This window comes from Alternaria arborescens, assembly GCF_004154835.1.
Source record: "Alternaria arborescens strain FERA 675 chromosome Unknown contig_13, whole genome shotgun sequence".
NCBI lineage: Eukaryota > Fungi > Ascomycota > Dothideomycetes > Pleosporales > Pleosporaceae > Alternaria > Alternaria arborescens.
In genome coordinates this window covers 352,550-374,876 of record NW_021167868.1, presented here as the reverse complement: position 1 = coordinate 374,876, position 22,327 = coordinate 352,550, and the positions used below count along the sequence as shown (strand labels likewise).

Sequence of the window (22,327 nt, the reverse complement as noted above, 5' to 3'; positions counted from 1 at the left end):
AACTATCGTGGGGACACGCAAGAAAACCGAAAGAGTATTTTGCGCGGGCTTCTCTGAAGACAGCTACTAGAGATAATGCGAGCATGAGCTTGGCGCAAGCCTCAGTACAGGGTCTCCCATTGAAGGACTACAACTTATTAGAAAGGCTAGTGACCCTACTCCGGAGGCATTTGAAAATATGAGCCTTGTGTATGTATCTTTGTAAAAGGAATCAACGTGTTTTCGAGAAGCCTAGTGAAGCTCTGGTATAGATTTGCTTATAAGGGTGCCAGACGATCGAAAACATAATGGTTAGCGGTCACGTCATTAAAGATTTCCCGGCACTTACGCAACGAGAGTAAAGCCAGCTTCGTCAGGTCAGGCCAGGCCAGGGTATCAATTTGCTGTTCGTTAACTACAAGCGCGATAGATCAGACCTTCGAACCTCAAGCGTCAACCTCTGCCCTTAGATTCTGGCGTCCACGAGCGATCGCATCGCCTAGATCCATGTTGGAAGCTTGCCCGCGCATGCTCGAGATGAAGCGACGTCCACCGTCCTTTTGTATCTTCTGCTTTTCCTCCTCCTCTCTATCCTTGATTTCCTGTTGTCGAACACGCTCGGCCCGCTGCTCTTCGAGCGATGTCGCCTCTGCTTGCATAGCGGCGAGACGATCGGCCGCGCTCTGATGGGCTTCAACATCATCAGGTTGTTTTCTAGGCGGCGTGCGATCCCGTCGTCGGTATGTATGGCGGTCGCGAAGGTCGCCACGATCCTCTCTCCTACGCGGTGATCGAGAACGATCTCGCCGGCTGCCGCGCTTGCGATAGGGTGATCGTGAGCGAGATCTTGACCGTCTACGGTGGCTGTCACGATCGCGACGATCGTCGCGATCCTCCCTCCTGCGCGGCGAGCGTGATCGATGACGCCGGCTGTGTTTGTGCTCTCGCTCTCTGCTCCGCTCCCTATCCCGATGTTTGTGCTTTCGCTCTCGCTCTTTCTCTTTCTCGCGCTTCTCAGCATATTTGGCCTCTTTCTGCGCGTCCTTCATAGCCTTCAACTGCATCTCCATCTTCTGCTTTTGTATCATGAGGAGCGGATCTTGCAGGACTTTCTTTTGCGTGTCGCGAGCATTATTCGCGTTGGGATCGGCGGCGGCGGCATCGATGCCGACGGCAGCACCTTTCTGTAGGCTCTGTGTGTCGTTGTCTTTCAACAGATTGTCAATCCTGCGCTTGCCCAGTAGGTAGCCCTCGCGCTCCTCCGTAATGCCTGCATCACCACTTGGGCCCGCGTACATCCAGTCCACCCTTCGTTGCACGACTTTGCCGCCATTCTCAGCTTGCAATCGTTGAAGCTCCTCGATTTGTGCTTCTTCTTCGCGTTCCTTGCGAAGTTTCTCGATCAATTTGCGCTCCTCGAGCGCAGATTTCTCCTCTTTCCATACCCTCTCTTGATTCTTGCGCAAGTGCGGATGCCAGGATTTCTTCAGGTTGAGGTCGCCTCCCATGTTTGCGGATGGTGAATGCGATGTGGATGTGATGTAGGTATGAGAAGGTAAAGGAAGGAAGGCTGGGCTGGATGATGCGCCACAGGCCGCCAAGACGCTAAGTCGGGCCCCACCCAAAAGTTACTGTAACCTCCGCGACTTCTCCGCAAAAGTTTCGAGTGAACAAGTGCGCCTGCATATCGCCCGAGCATACACATTGCGCCAGACTTTGCTCTGCTCCAATAACGTTGTGCGCATTTCATACCATTCAATACGCTTCGTTTGCGCAGCAATTCGTACGACACAGCAATGGCGACACGCAAACGAAACGAATACCTTGACGTCGAGGAAAGCGAGGATGAGGAGAGGGGCTACGATTCCGAAGAAGAGAGCAGAGCGCGCATGCTCCCGGCATCAAAGCGACAAAAAGTAGACCACGACTCTGAGGACGAAGAACAAGACGAAGAACAAGACGAAGAAGTGGATGGAGAAGAGGACCAAGGTTCCGGCGAAGACGACGACGACGACGACGAGCAACACGCGGCGAAGCGCTTTCCATCTAAGAACGCCGAACTAGCACATCTCGAGAAACTTGCTGCATCTCTTCCCTCAGAACTGAAGCTACAATCCACAAAGCTTGGAAAAGCCTTACCACCATCGTCACTCAAGAAAGACAAGTCCGGCGTGATATACCTCTCGCGCGTCCCACCCTTCATGAAACCAGCCGTAATGCGCTCGCTCTTGACACCATATGGCGCTGTGGGCCGCATTTTCCTGACTCCAGAAACCAGTACCTCCCGTACTCAGCGCCTGCGCAACGGAGGCACGCGTCGCAAACTTTTCCTTGATGGCTGGGTAGAATTTATACACAAGCGCGATGCCAAATTCGTCGCCGAGAACTTGAATGCACAGACAATGGGGGGTAAGAAGAGGGGCAGGTGGCATGATGAAGTGTGGAATATCCGATACTTGAGTGGAGTTAAGTGGCACAATCTGGTCGAGCAGATCCAGAATGAGAACGCAGAGCGTGCGGCAAGACTCAGGTTCGAGATTGCACAGGGCAAGAAAGAGAACAAGGCATTCTTGGAGAATGTGGAGAGAGGCAAGGTTGCTAGTGGAATTGAGGCTACAAGGCGGAAGAGAGGGGATGATGTTGACGGTGATAATGCGGCGGCGGTGGAGGCAGCAGAAGCAGTGCAGGAAGCAGACGGGAAGCCAAAGAGGAGGAAAGGAAGGCTAGAGTTCTCGCAACACACGACTACGAGCAAGGCGATGAAGAAGCCCGAGCCAGGTCAGGATGTGAACAGGGTATTGAGTAGTATGATGTAAAGTGAGGCGCATGATATCCAAGAATACGAGTATATTTCAGACTTCAAACTATGTCTGATGTCATGCCTGGGATGGAACTTCGTACCGTAATGCAATAAGTATAACGCCAAATTCCCAATGTCTTTTCGCTTGGACAACGCCGGCCCTTTAGAGCAATATGCCAGGGTATAGTACAATAGTATCGTTTTCTCGCCTCCTTAAATCGCTGTTCCGCGCTCGAAGCTGTCCCGTATCTCGCTTGTGTATTTGTTGTAGAAGCGCGAGAGCTTGTCGTTGAACTGCTTATTCTTCTGGTTGATGTATGTGACATCGCCGACATCCTGTTCGTCGCGTATGCCCCTTGCGGCCCTGGCCTTCAACCTTGCACGCTCGCCCTTCTCCAGGTCTTCTACTAGCCTATCGACAGCTTCTTTGGATGGCTTGTGATCGTGGCTATACGCTTCGTCGACTGGTGTGTTGATGCGCCCTTGGTTATCGACTGTGTAAATCTCGCCTGCGTCCGTCTCAACGAGTTGGAGAAGGCCGGAAGATACTTGCGATTGCAGTTTCTTTGCTTTCTCTTCTGCGTACGCTTCCATATCTACTTTGCTCATCTGACCAATCTGCCTTTTGTACACCTTGTTCGCCTCGTTCCTGTAGTCTGCAAATGCGACACCATCCCTGTTCTTCGATTTCTTCTTAAGTCTTTTGTCCCAACTTTCGCTCTCTTCAACCGTGTAGTCCCAATTCCTTTTACGCTCGAAATCAGGGTCTTCGGATTTCAAGAGTTTGTAAGAGGCTTTCTCGTTGAGTGCGCCGAGTTTGGAGATTTGCGCAAGGCGAGAGCTACGATCTTCAGCATCGCGGACCTCGCGCTCTGTCGCTTTACGGCCGTTTACTTTGGCGGCTTGAAGCGCTTTGAAGCGGGCCATTCGTGCGGCAAGGGCGGCCTTCGGGTCGGGGTTTGTCGTTGTGGCGAGGGAGTTATCTTCTGGCGCAGCGACTTCCTGGTTGGAAGTCGCATCCGGTGTAGGTGTTTCGGTCGCGCTCATGGTGGTTGAGGCGTCCGCTTCGTCGATTTTCAGTGGTGCAGACACGGTGATGATCTCGTCGTCGGTCTTTGAAGGGGCTTCAGACGCATGCGCCGCTTCGTCTATTTTTACTGGGTTGGCCATGGTGGGTGATTGTTGCTATGAGGACAGTCGCTCTTCCGCGAATTGCTGGATTGACGAATGCCAAGAAACTAGCGCGACCGCCATTGATGCGACAGCCTCAACCACGGATAGAAGCCATCTACTTAACATCATCATTATCACAACATCCAAGTAAAGGTATGCGAGGTTAACGAGGTAACAAACGCAACCAGGATAAAACATACGGATGGCTCGATGCATTAGTTGTCCGTCATATTCCGACCTTTACTACCATACTTTTCCATGTTCTGCTCACCCATCTGGTCTATATCGCGACCCGCATATCTTTTCCTATGTTTAGCAATACCTGAATTATAATTATATTACTTTGTGGAGATGCTCACAAGATATTCCACCACTAGCAATGACGTTTTCGCTAGAATAGGTCTCAATGGCAGGGAACACTAAGTAGGTGACCACCCCACCACCAAATGTAAAGTCTGTGGGGCTGGATTTCAGTAGCTTCCCTACGACTGCTTCTTTCATATGGGTAAAGGTTAAACAGAAAGGGTGCATATATAAAAGCTTGGCTACCACGTCTCATAACAACTAACAACAGATCAAGCGCAAGCTGCAGTGCAAGGAAGTCAACTCATTAGACTTTCATCATGGCATTCTCCATCTACATCGTCCTTGCGCTCGCGACCTTCGCGAGTACATTTTCAACTCTTCACCCCCGCCAATCTTCAACCGTAACCGTCGACCCAGCCAAAATCTACCAGACCATAGATGGCTTCGGTATATCTGAGACCTTCCAACGCGCAAACCAAATACATGCCCTCTCGCCCTCACTTCAGCGTTAGGCCCTAGATCTGCTCTTTAACCGTACTTCAGGCGCCGGCTTTTCTATCCTTCGTAATGGTATTGGTTCATCTCCGGACTCTAGTAGCGACCACATGGTTTCCATTCAACCCAAGAACCCCGGTGGTCCAAACGCAGTGCCGAAATATGTATGGGATGGTAATGATAACAGCCAAGTTTGGGTCAGTACGGAGGCAGTGAAGACGTATGGCGTGGATACTGTATATGCAAACGCATGGTCAGCACCAGGCTATATGAAAACGAACAACAATGATGCGAATGGAGGGTCACTCTGTGGAGTATCTGCAGCTAGTTGTTCGAGTGGAGACTGGAAACAAGCATACGCAAACTACCTCGCACAGTACATCGTTTACTATAAGGATATCGGTGTAAACATCACGCATCTGGGATTCCTGAACGAACCTGATCTTACGACAAGTTATGCCAGTATGAGAAGCAACGGACAACAGGCCGCAGACTTCATCAAAGTGCTCAGGCCGACGCTCGACAAAGCAAATCTTACGAGTGTCAAGATTACTTGCTGTGATGCTGAGGGGTGGAGTAGTCAGCAGGGTATGATGGGTGCTCTGAATGGCGTGAGTAGTATGTTAGGTACGATTACTGCGCAGTAAGCCACTCCTTCTCTCTGCAGGCGTTGATTCCATGCATTAACAGCGATCCAGTTCCTACACATCTCAACCTAACAGCCCAATAAATACCCCGCACAATGTCTGGCAAACAGAGAATGCGGATCTTCAAGGCCCTTGGGCAACAGCATTTTACAATAACAACGGCGCAGGCGAGGGACTGAACTGGGCGAACAAAATTCATACTGCTCTTACAACTGCCAACGCCTCAGCATACTTATACTGGATCGGCGTTCAAGGCGGAGCAACAAACAGCAAGCTCATTCGCATCTCCGATGATAAGAAGTCAGTAATACCTAGTAAGCGTCTTTGGGCATTTGCGAATTGGAGTAGGCATGTGCGACCAGGCGCGGCGAGGATAGGCGCGAGTGGCGGTCCGAGTGGAAGTCGAGTTAGCGCTTTCAGGAATGTGGATGAAAGCTTAGCGGTGCAAGTTATACAAGGAGGGACAGCAACAGGTACGGTGACAGTCAAAGTGAACGGCTTTGTCGCGTTTGCGGCCAAGGCATGGATCACAGACAATGGGCATGATTGCGATGAAATAGTGGCGACGCTGACAGCGGATGGGACTAGTGTTAGCGCGCAGGTGCCGGGAAGAAGCATGGTGACTTTCGTGCTTAGCCCATCCATGTAGATGAGATCACTTGCAACGGTATTAGAAATGTTTGTCTTGAGTAAGGCCGGGCAAGATACGGCTTGATCGTGGATCGTGACGATGTGTGTATCTAAACTTTCTTACAGGACAGTGGTATTTAGATGGGCTCGTCTCTTGGCTCGATGAGCACCTCGTTCACGGAAACATGCTCCGGCTGCTTGAGCGCATACACAATGCATTCCGCAACATTCTCTGGATCCAGAACCTTTGCTCCGCTTGGCTCTCCAAACTTCTTCAACGCCTCTTGGTCTGTACTCATGCCCAAGAGATCAGTTGCCACATTTCCTGGCTGCACGGCAGTGACTCTCAGTCCAGTACCAGCAGTCTCAAGCCTTAAGCTTTGTAGTGTAGCTTCTACAAAGAACTTAGATGCAGAGTAGACGCCTAGGCCAGGGAAGACCTTTCGTCCAGCATCCGAGGAGATGGCAAGGAGGTGGCCCTTTCCACGTTTGAGCATCGAAGGCACGATGGATGAGATGACGTTGAGGAGACCTTTGCAGTTGACGTCGACGGTTTGGTTCCACTGGTCCGTGTATGTGTTGGCCATCATGGTGAAGTACATCACTCCTGAAACATTCACGAAGATATCGACAGGTCCAAGTTGGCTCTCTGCTGCAGCAACGAGGGCTTCGACCTGAGATTTGTCGGTAACATCGGTCTTCTGTGTAATGACCTTGCCTTCGCGGATGACGAGTCGCTTCTTTAAATCTTCTAGGGCATCGATGCGACGAGCTGCAAGGGCGACATGGCAGCCCTCTCGGGCAAGAGCGGTGGCGGTGGCAGCGCCAATACCAGATGATGCACCCATGACTACGGCAACCTTACCGAAGAGAGGACCTCTTCGGGGAAGCTTAGCAGAGCCTCCTGCTGCGTCCTGCTGCGTAGGAGGCTTTGGTAGCCATCCTCGTGCATACCAGTGCCGTGTGTAAGTCTCAAGAAGTACTTGGTCCACCTTCGGGCGCTCTACTGCAAGTCGTAGCGGTCTGGTCTTCGCATTATCGAGTACAACGACATCCCTGAGAAACTCGATACTAGGCATACCGCTTCGCAGGATATCGACCGTGAAGGCACCATCACCACCCTTGGCAGAACCACGCTTGTCATCCCAAAGACTGGTCCACTTCTCAAATTCCATCGGCTGAGTTGGGTAACCTAGCGCGTTGAGATCTTGGAAGACCTTGCTGACATCGACTGGATCGGGGTCTCCAATGTGGAAAATGGTTTGGTCAGTCTCGGTTTGGTTGCTGAGGTGCATTATGGCCTTGCTGACGAAGTCGACTGGGGTCATCTCCGCACGCCAGCCCTTGACATCAGGATAGTGGCCGATTCTGACTGACTCAACAATCATGGCGGTCAACAGATCCCATGCGTTAGCAGCACCTGTCTCGCTGTGGCCACTGATGGTTCCAAGACGGTGGATCTTGATGGGAAGACCTCTTCGACCAGCCTCCAGAGCAAGCTGTTCGGCCACCCACTTTGTCTGACCGTAACCATCAGCGAGTTTGGTTACTTCATCAACATCAAGCATAGCGTCTTCTGACCACCCTTCACGACCTTTGGCAGGAAGGAGCACTCCGTTAGTAGAAATATACTGCACGGTGGCACCGCCTTGAGCAGCAAGACGAAGAACCTCTCTTGTACCACCAACGTTGGGTTTCTGCAATGCAGCGTAGGGATAAACCAAGTTGACAGTGGCAGCCGCATGAACTATTACATCAATGCGTTCCGCCAACGTCTTGAACGTGTCAGGAGCTAGACCAAATCGCTTACGCGACAGGTTTCCTGGAAGAATCTCGACACGCTCCATGATGTTATCGCTCCACAGACCAAAGTCCAGCAGGTTCCTGCGTATCCTAGCAATACCGGCAGGTATATCGTCTTGTGAGGAATCGGCAAACCGGACCATGCATACGATCTGAGCCGACGTGCTCTCGAGTAGATCTCTGAGAAGGAAAGCACCCAAGAAGCCCGTGACACCAGTAAGTAGCACGGTCTTCGCATCTTTGAGCGCACACATCTTGGCATCTTTGGGCTGGATCTCCTTATCCAGTACAGAATCTGCACGTAAGACAGCAGGTAAATTTTCCTGTACTTCGGCGGTATGTCCGTCACGAATAGCACGGACAGTGTCCAGATGGCCATTAAGCGTTGCTGGAGTAGCGAGGCGTGCCACTGGTACCCTAAATCCGAATGTGTTTGATAAGCGCGCAGCCAGGTCGGCAAGTAGCAGTGAGTGACCACCTAGATCGAAGAAGTTGTATTCGGGGGTGATGGAACTTGGGCTGATGCTCAATATAGATGCCCAGATTTCCGTAATCTGCTCGATGGAGATGGGGCTCTGCTCGAATTTTCGTGCGCTTCCAGTAGGAGATGCAGGCCTGGGAGGAGGAAGAGCTTTGAGATTAACCTTCCCAGATACGTCGCTTGTTGGAAGGCTATCCATCTCCACCCAAAGTGCGGGTATCATATAGTGGGCGAGATATGCCATCAACATACGTCTGGCAGTCGAGCTGCGGCCGGTTCGGTCGATCTCAACTTCTGGACGCTCTGTAGACGTATCCTTGTCCCTCACAATGTATGCAACCAGTTGTCTGTCAATGCCTTCCCCGAAGGGTACTACAGCGCAATGGCTGACAGCTAAGTGGTTGAGGATTGCGCTCTCGACCTTTCCAGGTACCACAGAGTATCCGCGGATTTTGATCATAGCGCCAACACGGCCAGTAATCTCGAGCAACCCATTCGATAAGAGGCGTGCTTTGTCACCAGTCCTGTACATGCGAGCACCGATCTTCGAGCTGTACTGATTCCGAATGAAAGCCTTGGCGGTAGTCTCCGGGCGATTTAGGTATCCTCGAGCAAGCAAATGCCCACCTACGCAAAGCTCTCCATTCTCTCCTTCATCCACTTTCTGGCCACTCTCGTCCACGATATAGATGTATTTCCTATCGATGAGGGGAGGTCCCACAGGACAGTAGGCGGCATCCTTATCCAGCTTCTCAAGCATATCCTTGATATCTCCAGAAGCAATCTCGTGTGTCTCACATGCGCTGTATACATTGAGTAGGCGAGTATTGGGTAAAGCTTTGATACCACGACGTGCAAGGTCGGTGGTCACAACTTCGCCGTTTAGCCAAACAGTCTTCAGGTTTGGCAGACGCGTCTCCAGCGCTTGGTGACGAGCAAGAACGGCAGAGAAAAGTGTTGGTGTGAAGAGAGTTTCGGTGATCTTCTTCGAGGCAAGCAAATCGACAAGCATGCGCGGGTCATAGCTTGCTTCGTCCGGTACAGCAACAACTGTTGCACCTCGCAGCAGCGGGCGTAGGATTTCCCACACGAAAAAGACATTGCAGGCTACTCGATCGCCTGGTTGCACGTCCGAAAGCCCGAAGCGAAGGTTATATGAGAGAACTGCTGCTCGATGTGGATTCGCGATGCCTTTCGGCTTACCGGTCGTTCCACTGGAGTATGCAACAAATGCCAAGCGGTCCAAATCGGTGTCCTCGGGCAGTGGCTTCAGCTCAGACTCATCTAGCAGGCCGTTCGTAGTTGAGCTGGTTTCATCCAGAACAACAAGCGGGGTGCTTCCCTTGATCTTGCCAACTTCGGCGCTGATAGTAACCACGACAGTCGGCTGAGCATCCTCGAGAACGTCCGCAAGGAGATCAGGAGGATAGGCCAGTTCCAGGACCAAAAATGCACCACCGGCCCGTAGTGCTGCTAGACAGGCGATTACATAGTCGGCGGATCGCGGCAACAGGACACCAACCAAGCTGTCACGGCCGACGCCATGGCCCCGCAGCCGTTCGGCGAGGGCAGCGACTTTGTCGTGGAGCTCTTGGTAAGTGTACGTATGATTGTCGTCTTCCAATGCAATCAGATCCGGGGTAGCATGGACCTGTTTCGTGTAAAGTGCCGAAAGGTCCTTGGTAGTGTCGATGACGGACATGGTCTGGAATTTTCCAAAGGAGGGGCAGATGGAGAATCAAAGCTTGCGAGTGACGGGTACCCAACGTCTTATTTATCGAATTGCGCTCCCCATAAGTCGAACCGACTGTTCTCGTTGAGTGATGCAAAGCGTGGGGAATTTGGCTCGTTGAGGGTGAGATGGCTCGCTAATTCCTTCGTGCATCATGGCACTTTCCTTGTCTTGAGGTGGTGCCGAGAGCGCCTGCCGATAACGTCATTTGCTAGCGTCGACTAACAATTCCACAAACCCATATTATTGCTCAGTGATGCGCATCGTTGAAGCCGTCGGAATGCTCCCGGTGGCTGGTTGGCTCTTTGTTGACAGCTTGCATGATCACCATCCAGGTTGCTGCCGATACAATGTGGCCGCCTGTCGGGTCGTCGCGCGATAGCCCCAGCCTAGAAAACTCGTAGTGCTCCATCAGTGGATAGTGGACGGTCGCGTGGCTGCTGCTGACACTGCTTGGGCATTGTTGGGGACCTGGGGATACGTGAGGCGTCGTGGGCTTGCGTCGTCACGCTGGGCAAGAGTCGAGGCAGATCTCCGTACTGTGCACAACCAGCATTGCTGTGTGGTTGAGAGTTTCGCTTCGTATTCTCGTGGATACTTTAGAAGTTCCGAAGTTGTCCTATTCATTTACTGGATGTCGCAGGTGGCTCCAGCAATGGAGTGTTCGCTTAGGTAGATGCATTCAGCACAACAAGAGGTCTCTGTCGTTCAAGTAAGCATTACAATGAGTAGTCAAATACCGAGTCACTATTACATCCTATGGCAATGAGATGTAATCTACTGCTAGTCGGCCTCATGACGTTGACGAAAGGCTGGCTGGATAACCTGCGGAGGCCTCATAGAGCACGTTCGTAGGGTGCCAGGCGGGTCAAACAGCGGAAGCTTAAATCATGAATGTTGCGCAAACCATGTCACTTACTTAACACGTAGTGTATAACTAGAGTAACGCTGTGCAGGTCAGAGACGATGGAGAGCCAGTGCTGAGGTCGTTCAAGAGGAATGCGGGGGAAGGCGCTAAGACGCGGTAACATAGCCAGACATAAGCCTTGCACAAGATCGACCTGACACATCCATTGTCGACTGACTAATGCGCCTAACGCACAAGACTACATTAAAAGTATACGAGAGTCATGAACAGCTCCAAGGCTCTGACTGTGTTTAACCCTGCCACTTTGTACGCCTCTGCCGAAACATAGATACCATACCAATCGGCAGCAGCCCGAAGTCTACTACATTGAGACCACCGAACTTGTCAATCATCTCCGGGCCGTACATCTGTGTGATCCACTTCCAGTAGGCTTCCATCGAACTCCGTTGCGCGGTGATGCCGCGCAAGGTATTCTGACCCTGGAGTTGCTGCTGAGCCTGTAGCACAGGTTCGCTTGCATTTATGGACTTTTCTTGTGGTCGCTCAAGCAACTCCTTGTAAACGTCTAGCAAGCTCGCCCTACCGGTAGTTACGAATGCCTCGGTGTATCTGGCAAATTCCTCGAAGGAGAAGAATGTGTCAGGGTCTTCAGGCCTCCAGTTCGCATCCTCGACATTGCGACGCGTGGGACGACGAACGCCCTTATCGAACGCGCGCTTAGCAGTGTTATAGTCACTACGCAAAGTGTTTTCGTACTCATCCAGCAGATCGTATGGGTTCTCCTTGACCGATTCCCGAATTTGCAATAGGCCAACGAATGGAGATTTCAGGTCCAGACCTCCAAGCTCGACGGGGAAGAAGAGAAACCCATCTGGGACGTCTTCGACAGAGAAGCGTTCTTTGATCGTTGTCTTTAGATGTTGCACAATGTTGCTGTCAGGGAAAATGCTGTTTTGAATGTGGCGGTGGGTGGCGAGCATCATGTCAACGTGCTCGCGTCCGAAACAATTGGCCGCCATCCCGAAGTTGGAGCTGAAGAAGGTAGCTGCGTAGGAGTTCTGTTCCATCTGATCAGCTGTTCTGTCGTGGAACCGATGGACTTGAACTACTTACCCAGATCTGTATATAGTCGATAACACTCTTCATCTTGCCATTCAGCTGCGTGCGCAGCTCTTCCACGTGGCCATCGACCATCTTTTGGTCGATCTTGAACCTTCCACTCTTTGGGTCAAGCTGCAAGAAGCCCCATCGAATGTCGCCCTTCGGCAGGCGATTGTCAGTCTCAGCATCAGAGTTGTGCGAGACGCGAACACTGCCCGTTTTCTTCTCGTCCAGCTGAAGTTACTGTCAGCTAGTCTATCACAGTGTTTTTTTTTTGCTCAATAACTAACCTTGACTCCCGTCAAATCAACAAACTTGACAATACTTTCCCAGGCATTAGTACACGTATCATGATCCTGGTTCCAGAACCAAATGTCATCGCCGAGACGGTGTAGGTCTGGCCCGCCAGTGGCTTGGTTCACAGCGAAATCCAAACAGAAAAGCACGGCCTCCCCTAACGTATCACTCAGGGTATGGGAGCCTGGCATTCCTCGACGACGCAAGCGAGGCTCGGATGACTGATCGTCCACGAACTTCAGTGGTGCCTGCAGGTAACGCGCAAAGAACTCCCGCCATCTGTTCGATATGCCAAGGAAGTCTAGAACGGTAGAGATGGTTTGATGTGGCAACAATGGATTCCAGGAGTCGAAAGTTGTATGCAGACAGTACAGTTGTCCGTGCAATCTCGTGTTCAGTACGATTTCAGTGGATACGAGGTGAAGTAGGGTTTGTTTCGCTTGCATCGGTTTCTTGGACTGGCGGCGGTATTCTTGATCTTCCGGGCTATACGTATCTCTGTCGTTCTCCATTTCCTCTTCCTCCATAGACTCGCGCTGCCCTGAATCTGAAGAAGCAGCTAGCACCCCATTGTAACCGGTAGACATTCTTGCTGTCTGCATTGTACGACCTCTGCCTAGTTCCTGGCTCGCAATGGAGTGCATTCCCTGTACCGATGCCCTTTGACGCTTTTGGACAACGTAATCTCCGTATTCTGCCTCCTCTTCACCTTCATCTGCCTCAATTCGCTGAGTGTCATAATCTAACAATTGGTGGACAAAATATCTATTGCGATGTATGCTTTCGCGCTTTTTTTCAACGGTCGAGTGAACTCGAATGCCTTGGTCGCCCAGAAAAAATGATCGTCGCAGACGGTCGGTTTTTGAAACTTCTGTGAAGTTTCTCTTCCAGGCTACATGCTTGTGCATGTCCAAGAATGCCGATTTGAAGAACACGGACCTAAAAGTTGAGCAGTTAGAGACAACATTCTGGATCATGTGTGTGGACGACGACTCACCACTTCACACCAATGTGATGGAGAAAGATGGCCTGAAGAAGGTCCGGATCGAAGTGGATGGAGAAGTCACCGTTGATCTTTCTTCTCTGCTCTAACAGGACATATGGCCCCCAGGTCCAACGATCAAGGGCCGTCATGCGCACGTTGAGGATGTCACATAACTCCGCGAGTATCACGTCTGTGAATCGTTAGCTATGAGCACTCTAGAAACTCCATGCGTACTTACCGTTGCTTAGAAAGTCTCTGAGCGCCTCTCGCTTCTCGTTTGAGAGAAGATTGGAGTTCAAAAGCCCTTTTATGGTTGAGCGAAGGGTACTGTTGTTGAAGGATGTCGAGCTCTTGAAACTCAGCTCGAAGTCTTCGACCTTTTGGCGCAACTTCAGAATTGCAGCGGAGCCGTCTTTACTATCTGTCTTGAATAGCTCATCAAGATATGATCTCAGAGCTTGCTCGTCTACTTCGGCCGCGTTGAAGACGTCTTTCTCCCACTCAGCACGGGATGCAAGCTTCTTAGCACCAGGTATTTCCTCAAAGCTCTCGCCCATCTCAATATCGCCATCTTCGCTTGCATGTCTCTCGGAAGAGAGCCATTCAGTGACAAGTTTGCCGTAGAGGTCGGCATACTGAAACTTGGTGGACTGGATCGAGAGGTATCTTAAGAGGGTTTCCTCCCAATCCGAAAGAACGTTAGATGAAACGGAAGGGTCGAAACGCGCCTGCTCGATGAAGCGATCGAGGTTCTTGAGGTCAGTCTCGAAACGCACGTTTCTAGATGATCCACTAATCACTGATCCTGTACGGCCGTTCTTGGTCCTTTTTTCTGTCTGGAAACCAAGACATGCTTTTGAGCCGTCAAGGAGGAGACATAGTCGCTTTAGCGGGTCTGTTTCAGCTTTCGCAGCAGCGACGAGTGCAGCATAATCTTCTTCAAAGACAGTGCGCTGCTTCGCGAGTTCTTCGAGTTTTGTGGTTGTGATCGTCTGGAGCGTCGCGCCAAATACACTACCCGATGAAGTCGCCATGGCCAATGACACAAGCGTATACTGTGGGCGATATCTCGGTGATTTGGCTGTAGAAAGGGGTCTGAAGATACTTTTCGGTTCTGAGCACTAGGATCGGGCAAACAGCGGCGGCGAACGCCAGTACTCACAGACTTGGGGGTGAGAGGCCTTGGATAGAAAGCCGAAGAGATCACCAGGCTATATAGAGACGCAATTGCACTTCGGTAGGCAGCAGGCGCTTGGCAAGGCAGCCTTGGTGTGCATTTTTATCCAGCCTGTAATGCGAGGATCACTCAACACCCGAATATGCTACGCATTGAAACCCAGTGGCTGGTTTGGCAATGAAACATTGGAGGGATACTGGACACATCTAAACGACGTCGTGTTTAAACGATGCGTTGCCATTCGAGATCCAAAATGTAAAATCATAGATACGGTGAGCTTCGAGACCTCTGAATATGGTACATCGAGCGCTAATGGAGCTTGTTCTGCGAGAACAGGGTTTTCGTACTATGGACAGGAGTTGAAGCTCGCTCAGGTGAGAAGTGACATAGGCGGCGTCCTTCCTATCGATAAGTGCACGGGCCTCCTTTCTCGACAATAACCTCTACTGTGCTGTGCCTCTCGACCCCTCGTCCGACATACTCTGACTCATTAGGCTGCTGCCTTCTCATACATTGCTCTCTGGAACAGCTCATGCAGCTTCAATATGCTCGGGCTCATCGGTGGTATGACTTGGCAGAATGCTACGCCGCAGACCCCAGCTTCGAAATCGAGATACCAGGTCATGCTCGGTACGCCTCCCCAGAAGACGGTTCCAGGGTTCATACGTCCTTGCTGGCCCTGTTCAACGATCATCCCAGCGAACGACCATTGCTTCTCAATATCCGTTGGCAGACACATGCCGAGATACTGCGTATGCAGCGGTGAACACTTGAGGTAGTTGTTGAACTCTTGTTTGCACTTCTCATCGAGCTGTGGCTTGAAGAGCTCCGTCCAGGAAGCCTCACCTAATAGCTTGGGGTCGTGCCTTAGAACGGACTGGAGGAAAGCAAAGTAGGCTTCAGCGCTCGAAAAGCATCCAGCACCACCCAAGCAGTCGGTGGCACCGAACAGGACGTCAAAGCCATTGGTATCTGCCACCGGCCCTTCACCCTGCTCGTTTAGTGTGCTGATAGTCGCCATCCGATCCTCCATGTCGGGTCTTGTTTTTGGGTAGAAGGTAATATCATGTATGTCCAATGGCGTCCATATCTTCTCTTTCATGAAGGCGTCGAGTGTCTTCCCGGACACTTTTTCGACGAGTTTACCCGCCCAATCTGACCCTGCGCCATATCTGAAGCTAGTGCCTGGCTCGTACAGAAGCGGCAGAGTGGACTTTTCCTCTACAGTCGGTCCACACCAAGGGGTCTCTCCACGACTTGCACGCCACTTCATCAGATCAGGATTGAACCAGTCATACTCATGGCCATTCGTGTGACTCAGTAGCATCCTGTTTTGGTCAGATAGGCAGCAGCTAATAGACTAGTGCGAACTCACCTCAGGGTGATCGGCGTCGTATGAGGCACAGTGACCGCCTCATTTTTCTGGTCGTCGAAACCGGTCATGATGCCGTACTTTCCAATACTAGGCAGATGCTTGGCTACGTCTTCATCGAGCGTGATAAGTCCTTCTTCAACGCACTTCAAGGCTGCCACGGCGGTCATGAGCTTTGTCATCGATGCGATAGCGCATATTGTATCAAGCTGGAAAGGGCGTGTCGAGCCCTCTACGAGCGACTGAACACCTTTTGCACCCGAGTAGAGGATCTTGCCTGCTCAATTATCAGATACTATTCATACGAACCGCGTACGATTACACACCATCTTTGTCACCCGCGAGTAAAGCATATCCGGGAAGGATCTTGTCTTCGATAGCTTTATCGTACGCCTTCTCAAATTCTGTCATGTTGGCTGTGCTTTGACTATGGGCTTGTCAACTACGAGGATGGGATGTGATCTCAAAGTCACTCTTATATCCACCATTATACTGTCGCGGATATCAGAGGCATTGTAGGGTGTACTTAGATCGTGTACATGCTGACTGCATGCTGCAATGGTCAGAATTAATACGACTCAGCCAGCCGATGAGTGCTTGGCTAATGACCAAGCGACTTTGTTCCCATTCATCTGACGACTCTACTCCATACCAACATTCAGCTCCATCCAACTCATGCGCTTACTTCGATTCCAGGTACATGCACCGAGGCTTACACGAGACACATTGGGTCTAGATTGGGTACAGCTCCCTGGCTACATTTCAGCTGGGGCAACGCATCCGACGACATCTGCGACCTCCTGCATAATCGCGGCACACTCTCGTACGAACAGTTATTCCTTGGTTGTGCAGCTTGTGTCAAGGTTGCCGATCCTAAGCGCCTGAGCGCACAGCGGCTGACGGGAAGAACAATCGTAAGCTCGGGAGAAGACAAACCCGGGGCCGCTCTTCCGTAACACGCCAAGCGCGTCAGATATTCCGCGACGATACCCACTGCGCTTGCGATTATTTATTTCTGGTGGTCATCCGATTCCATTCTCATTTGGTCGCAGCTCCAGTAAGGGCCACCACTTTGACTGTTAGGGGCTGACAACGCGTTTGGCATTGCCGAAGTCTCGTCATTCGCGCATAATGCATATTGTTGCACTTTTGCATGTGTTCTCATGCCACGAAGGAATGCAATTCTTATCCTAATTCTACCCATCAGAGGGATATTGTTAAATATACTCGTTAGCTTTGGTCATGTTTTTTTTTGTGAATACAGTGTTGCCCTTGCGATTGCCTTCGGGCTCACCCAGGTGCGCTTGTTTAGGAGCTACAGTCTTATTCTTTCATAGCGCTAGATCGTTGCTCCACGCTTCTGGTAACTTGGATACCTCCTCCTTTCATAGGCAATATGTATTCTTCACTGCCAGTAGTGCCTTGCCCATGCACCATGTTCACCATCTGATTATCCTCGAGAGCTACCCACTCCTCATCCCTTCCACTCAAACGGCTCTTTATAATCGGGCGTTTCGCGTAGCCTGCTGCAGGTGTATGTTGAGGATTGGTGCCGCCGCTGCTTCCGAGTTTGAGTACGCGCTGGAGGAGAGGGCGAAGTGTGGCAACGCATCCTACGATCATGCCGACGCCATTCTCGGCGTAACCCCACAGGATCACCTTCGATACACCATCTGGTGGGGAGGTTAGTTGTTTATCCGGTGGTTGCGGCAAGGGCGATCCGGAGAAGGGAGATCACTTACGGAGGTAATCGGTCGAGCTCGTGAGATTTACAGTATAGACCAGGCGGATGCAGGCTGAAAGACTCGCTCTGTAACGCATTAGATGGCGATCGCGTTCCCAAGACATAAGCGAGACTTACAAGGCACCGAGGCCGAGAATGACACCGACCGAAAGCTTAGCATTACGGTTCAACTGTACATTCCAAAGCAGCGGTATGGGCAAGAGCGCGCAGAACCAATCCGTCGCAATGTTGACCGCAGTCGTCGCGTAGTATATGTCCGCCAGTGTTTGCGCTGGGTTACATTTCCCACCAGGGGTCGAAGTATCCCAAGCCCACGACACCGGAGTGCACTGAAAAATGATGTACAGCATCGCAATCAGGTTCATGACGATGAACATGGCCGAAACGACCCACAGGGCGTAGATGTAGGTAACTTTTCGTGATGCGATGCGGATGAGCATGAATGTGATGCTCATCTTAATTGGGATGATAGCCGCACAGTAAAAGACTTCGAAGAAGAAGAAGAACTTCATGACTTAGCAGGTAGAGATACTAGCGCTAGAGAGCAACACACCTCCATTCCTTGGACTTTCTCTTGATCACTTAGTCTGGAGTCGTGCACTCCAACTCCACTGAAAGCACCCCCTATGCATGCTATCGTCAAGCCGGTAAAGGGGACCTGTATCACCGTAAGCTGAGCTGTCCAGAAGATTGACCTAGAGGTTTACTTACAGTGGCAGCTGTCATGCTCCAGTCGTCTAATCCCCAAGCATTGTTGTGTAGTCTCGTGTAGACTCGCAACCCGAAAAGAATGAACGCGATTACTGTCAGCGCGATGACCGAGGCAGTAAGTTCAGGAGCATTGTCGCCGTAGTAAGTCATAGTGATACCCTAACGCTGACAGCCGCGATGTGGGGGATGAAGGGATGAGATATACAAAATGTTCACGCAAGAAAGGAACGACTAGGGAGGAAGCCTGTGGAAACACATCAGGATGCAATGCAAAGACGCATGTGCTTCAGGACATTGCGATCAGTTGTGAAGCAGGCTTAACCGGAGGGAACAAGCCGAACTGGTTTCAAGAAGGGAAAGAATTGGACGCATATCAACCTGTTATCGGTGATCTCCTGGGAATCCCTAGTACCCACCCCAGACCAACGAATAATTCGACAGTTGTGTTGTGCACAAGCCGCCAGAAAGACCCACGCAGGACGAATTTTCTTCGCTTTCTAGCATAGCTCCTGGGGCGGATATTAGGATCCTGCTGGAAGGAACAGCGAACCACACCCGAAGGGCGTTCCCGTCTCGAGGTTAGATACATATGGCGCGGGTCGCCTAAAGATGACACCGGTGAAGCTGGCACGGCTGGACCAAGTCCTCGGTGCTATTGCGTGCCTGGCTTCTGGGCGGCTGTTGTACCTGGACCCTGAAGGATGAGAGGATTCGAGACAACGCTTCGCGTGCGTTGTGTCCATGGAGTGGCCCTGTTGGAATGTAGGGATATTGGCATTCTGATACAACGTGCCGTGCGGACTTCATCAAACAGTGATCCTACGATGCTTTTTATCGCAATACCAAGAGAACATTATCCGGAGAGATCGCCATTGTCTACCTTGTCGCTGCTGTATAACCGTGCCCAACGTGCCGTGAGGCTGCTAGCCGCGACGGCTGATGAGCTCGTCGTCGGTAGGGGGGATACGGGTAGCGCAGGTCGCCGGTGAACCTGCGTTAGTCGAAGCTCGCTTGAGAAATGCTCCGCAAAAGGCCCGAATATCGTACCCTGTACCTTGAATCAACGACTCCAACCGCATCGCGTATACATCGGAAACGGCTCGCGAAGGAGCACGGGTGGAAGGGGCTCATGGAGGATGGCAGAAAGCATGGGGAAGGGACGCGAATGCGATGATTACTCTGAACCCCCTGAATAGCTCGGTGCACTCATTCCTAGTGGAGCGCGTGACCGGGCTTCTCAGGGCATGCCGTCTCGTGCGAGGGATGCAAGAGTGCAAGTGCCAACCAACATCATACTGGACAGCGGCACATGTAAGGTATAGTAATGCCAGTGGTGGGGGCGAAGAGTCAGCGTGCCGTCACCTTACGTACCTAGGGTACCCAACAGACGCGACTTCCTATGACGTAAGCATATAGCGCTACCTAAGCACAAGCTTGCTCTAATCCTACGAAACAGCTCCCGAATAGTTCCCTTGTCTCGATCCGTCTCTACACATGATAAATCTTATCTGGGATTTGTTTACGGTTTGACAGCCTGCACATATAGGTGTCAGAACCTTGGAAGTGTCACCGCAGCTCACACTATATACAATGGGGGCCCTTAGGGGCCTTTGGCATCTATCTGACTGTCACTCGGAAGCCTGTAACTACTGACGATCTGTCCAAAAGCAGTTTACGATGCTTTCCATGGAGCCCGTAAGTTAATTGCATCCAATAGATGGGAAGGCTACCTCAGTGGACCCATGACATTGTAGTGCTTAGGTATGCTTACGGGGCCGACGGTACATATCCTGGGGATTTGTCAATCTACGTACCCGCAGGTTCACCTGCTACCATCCCATCCGCACCGTATAGTTGACCTCCGAATTTGGCGACCGACAAATCGACAGGCTACTTCTGTAGTACGCTCCATCCCCCATGTTCGCGCTCGAGTCGACGAGAACGAACACTATTGGTACCTCTGGTCTAAGCTATGCTTCTAGATCCAGGATTGCCTTCGACTGATGAGCGTAGGACTAAAAGATCAGCATAGGATTATCCAGAGTATAATGCTTCGACTGTCGACTATGTCTGATTAGCAACGACATGCGAAATCAGTTCGGAACTAGCCTGTTAGAATTCGGTTGCCTACACCAGCTCAACTCTTCCTGACGTGTGGCTCTAATATCCGGAGGTCAACTCCCACCCTCACAGTTATAGTACAAGAACCCCTGTGAGTGCGAGTCGATTACTGCACCACGTAGATCGCTCTTGACAAACACAATATTGCTTCTTACATGGTCTTCTTGAGCACGGATGATGGTTTTCTGACGTTACTAAGCGAGTACAGTGGCCGGTTTGTTCTCTTTTCATTTCCTCTCCGAAGTGTAAACCCTACAGGACCTAACGATTGGGTTCGTTGCTACAGATTCTCTGCATTCGAAAGTTGAGTTTTTCGCCTTCTTGATCCGACAATTAGCAGTTGGTCTGCTGCGTACCATCATCCAATCGCAGACCCCTCTGCGGAATGATGTACCTCGAATATGCTCAAGGTGTGAGTGTGAAAAAGTGTACCTCCGCCGACGCTCCCGCTGGCAAAGTTTCCATGCCATGTAGCTTCTTGGACATATACACAAAGCCGCATACACGTCAACCCTTTGAAACTTCTGATGCGGTAATCTTTGGAAGAAGGAGAAGAGAGAGTTTTCGAGTTTGGTGCGATGGTGCCTCACTTTGTTCATCAGCTTTCGCCGCTGCGAACCATGGGACTTGGGAGATACTTGGGAGATCATGGACCTCCACTATGCCAGCTAGAAGATTAAGTATTCTACCATGTGTAACCTCTTGAGCGATTTAGGCGGTTGTCTAGCACGCGTAATTCGCACGTTCGACCCGGCCAGCCTCGACACTCTTCCATTCTTCATCAGCACTTATCCGCCAGGACACTTGACTCTCTGATCAGTCGTAGCAGTTTCATACGCTGAAGAACGGTGCAAATAGCTGATTTTGCCCAGCCAAACAATAACGCGCGTCGTTGCATTGTACCTGGCACACATCTGTACGACCTGGTGGTTTCTCTTGGCAATATTGTTTTAGTCGATGCAGACTGTGAATTCTCACGTATTCTACGAGCCCCTAAGTGCGGGAAAAGCAGTATATCAGAGGCTAGGTCCACATGTCAAGCTAGGATCGGAAGAAGCAAGGAAGACGCGTAGTGGGCGTGAGCGAACCCATGGGGTAATGTTGAACAGATGGGTTTGAGATGAGTGCAAATAGCAAGGGGCTTTGTCGAAGTCAAATGGGCTTGATGTTGGACGCGTAAGACATGGGCGATGTGTGATTGAGGTTTCAGAGGGGTGGTGCAGAGCGTGATGGAGGAAGTTCGGGGTGCAAACAGGCGTCGCACACTCAGATCAGGTTGCACATGTCAAGGCGTCGATGCCCAATCGGGCGAGCGTCATGCGCGCCTGCCGTCAACAAAGATAAGAATTCGGAATGTGGTCGTGGAGATGCAGGAATGGGAGGACAGAATGAGTGATTCGAGGGCAATAAAGCCTGATCCATGGAACCCTTGTGAGACGAGTGTTGTGTTCACCCCGCCATGCCACCTGCTGTTAGTCTTTTCCCCACCAACAGACGACCAACGCCCAGACAGTCGCGCCGTCATCACGTCTCTTGTCTCAGTCTCGCGCCCGACGAAGCCAAACAGCACCCACGGCTTTTGATAGACAGCGGCACTTTACCCTTTCCCGACGCCACTCGACGAAGAGGGGGAAAGTGAAGTGGGGCTCCGCTAAGCCACCCTATGCGTGAGCTAAATCGCTGCTCGCCCAACGACATCACCACAGCACGACGACGACTCCGCCATTGTCGCCTGCCTCCATCACATACGCGACCCTCCCGCCGCCGCCGACCAGGACGCGTTGGAACGGCTGTTTCTCGCGCGCGCAAGTAGCTTACGTGACGGGTGTCTACCCGAGCGCTGTCGATCCCTGGTAGCCTGCCCTCGCTGGGCACGTTTGTCACGCCGTCGCCTCTGTCGGTGAA

The 22,327-nt window shown here is 51.4% G+C and overlaps 8 protein-coding genes across 8 annotated transcripts; 2 read left to right on the top strand and 6 right to left on the bottom strand.

Moving 5' to 3' along the window:
* Positions 1-425: 425 nt before the first annotated feature.
* AA0111_g6253 (hypothetical protein) lies at positions 426-1,487 on the bottom strand (the record flags this gene model as incomplete). Its single annotated transcript, XM_028652455.1, has 1 exon — positions 426-1,487. The coding sequence occupies one exon, from the start codon at positions 1,485-1,487 to the stop codon at positions 426-428; it is 1,062 nt and encodes a 353-aa protein (XP_028506223.1).
* A 288-nt stretch (positions 1,488-1,775) lies between these two features.
* AA0111_g6252 (Pre-rRNA-processing protein) lies at positions 1,776-2,795 on the top strand (the record flags this gene model as incomplete). Its single annotated transcript, XM_028652454.1, has 1 exon — positions 1,776-2,795. One exon carries the CDS (start codon positions 1,776-1,778, stop codon positions 2,793-2,795), a length of 1,020 nt encoding a protein of 339 aa, XP_028506224.1.
* A 197-nt stretch (positions 2,796-2,992) lies between these two features.
* AA0111_g6251 (hypothetical protein) lies at positions 2,993-3,949 on the bottom strand (the record flags this gene model as incomplete). The annotated part of the gene is made up of 1 exon (XM_028652453.1): positions 2,993-3,949. The coding sequence occupies one exon, from the start codon at positions 3,947-3,949 to the stop codon at positions 2,993-2,995; it is 957 nt and encodes a 318-aa protein (XP_028506221.1).
* Positions 3,950-4,575: 626 nt separating this feature from the next.
* Positions 4,576-6,049, top strand: AA0111_g6250 (hypothetical protein; the record flags this gene model as incomplete). Its single annotated transcript, XM_028652452.1, has 3 exons — positions 4,576-4,705; positions 4,802-5,396; positions 5,452-6,049. The coding sequence occupies 3 exons, from the start codon at positions 4,576-4,578 to the stop codon at positions 6,047-6,049; spliced, it is 1,323 nt and encodes a 440-aa protein (XP_028506222.1).
* A 118-nt stretch (positions 6,050-6,167) lies between these two features.
* AA0111_g6249 (Linear gramicidin synthase subunit D) lies at positions 6,168-10,016 on the bottom strand (the record flags this gene model as incomplete). Its single annotated transcript, XM_028652450.1, has 1 exon — positions 6,168-10,016. One exon carries the CDS (start codon positions 10,014-10,016, stop codon positions 6,168-6,170), a length of 3,849 nt encoding a protein of 1,282 aa, XP_028506065.1.
* A 1,188-nt stretch (positions 10,017-11,204) lies between these two features.
* On the bottom strand, positions 11,205-14,331 carry AA0111_g6248 (hypothetical protein; the record flags this gene model as incomplete). The annotated part of the gene is made up of 5 exons (XM_028652449.1): positions 11,205-11,972; positions 12,028-12,249; positions 12,306-13,251; positions 13,310-13,487; positions 13,536-14,331. 5 exons carry the CDS (start codon positions 14,329-14,331, stop codon positions 11,205-11,207), a joined length of 2,910 nt encoding a protein of 969 aa, XP_028506064.1.
* A 633-nt stretch (positions 14,332-14,964) lies between these two features.
* Positions 14,965-16,257, bottom strand: AA0111_g6247 (hypothetical protein; the record flags this gene model as incomplete). The annotated part of the gene is made up of 3 exons (XM_028652448.1): positions 14,965-15,802; positions 15,850-16,123; positions 16,173-16,257. The coding sequence occupies 3 exons, from the start codon at positions 16,255-16,257 to the stop codon at positions 14,965-14,967; spliced, it is 1,197 nt and encodes a 398-aa protein (XP_028506071.1).
* Positions 16,258-17,169: 912 nt separating this feature from the next.
* On the bottom strand, positions 17,170-18,102 carry AA0111_g6246 (hypothetical protein; the record flags this gene model as incomplete). Its single annotated transcript, XM_028652447.1, has 3 exons — positions 17,170-17,519; positions 17,589-17,656; positions 17,708-18,102. The coding sequence occupies 3 exons, from the start codon at positions 18,100-18,102 to the stop codon at positions 17,170-17,172; spliced, it is 813 nt and encodes a 270-aa protein (XP_028506070.1).
* Between the last annotated feature and the right edge of the window lie 4,225 nt (positions 18,103-22,327).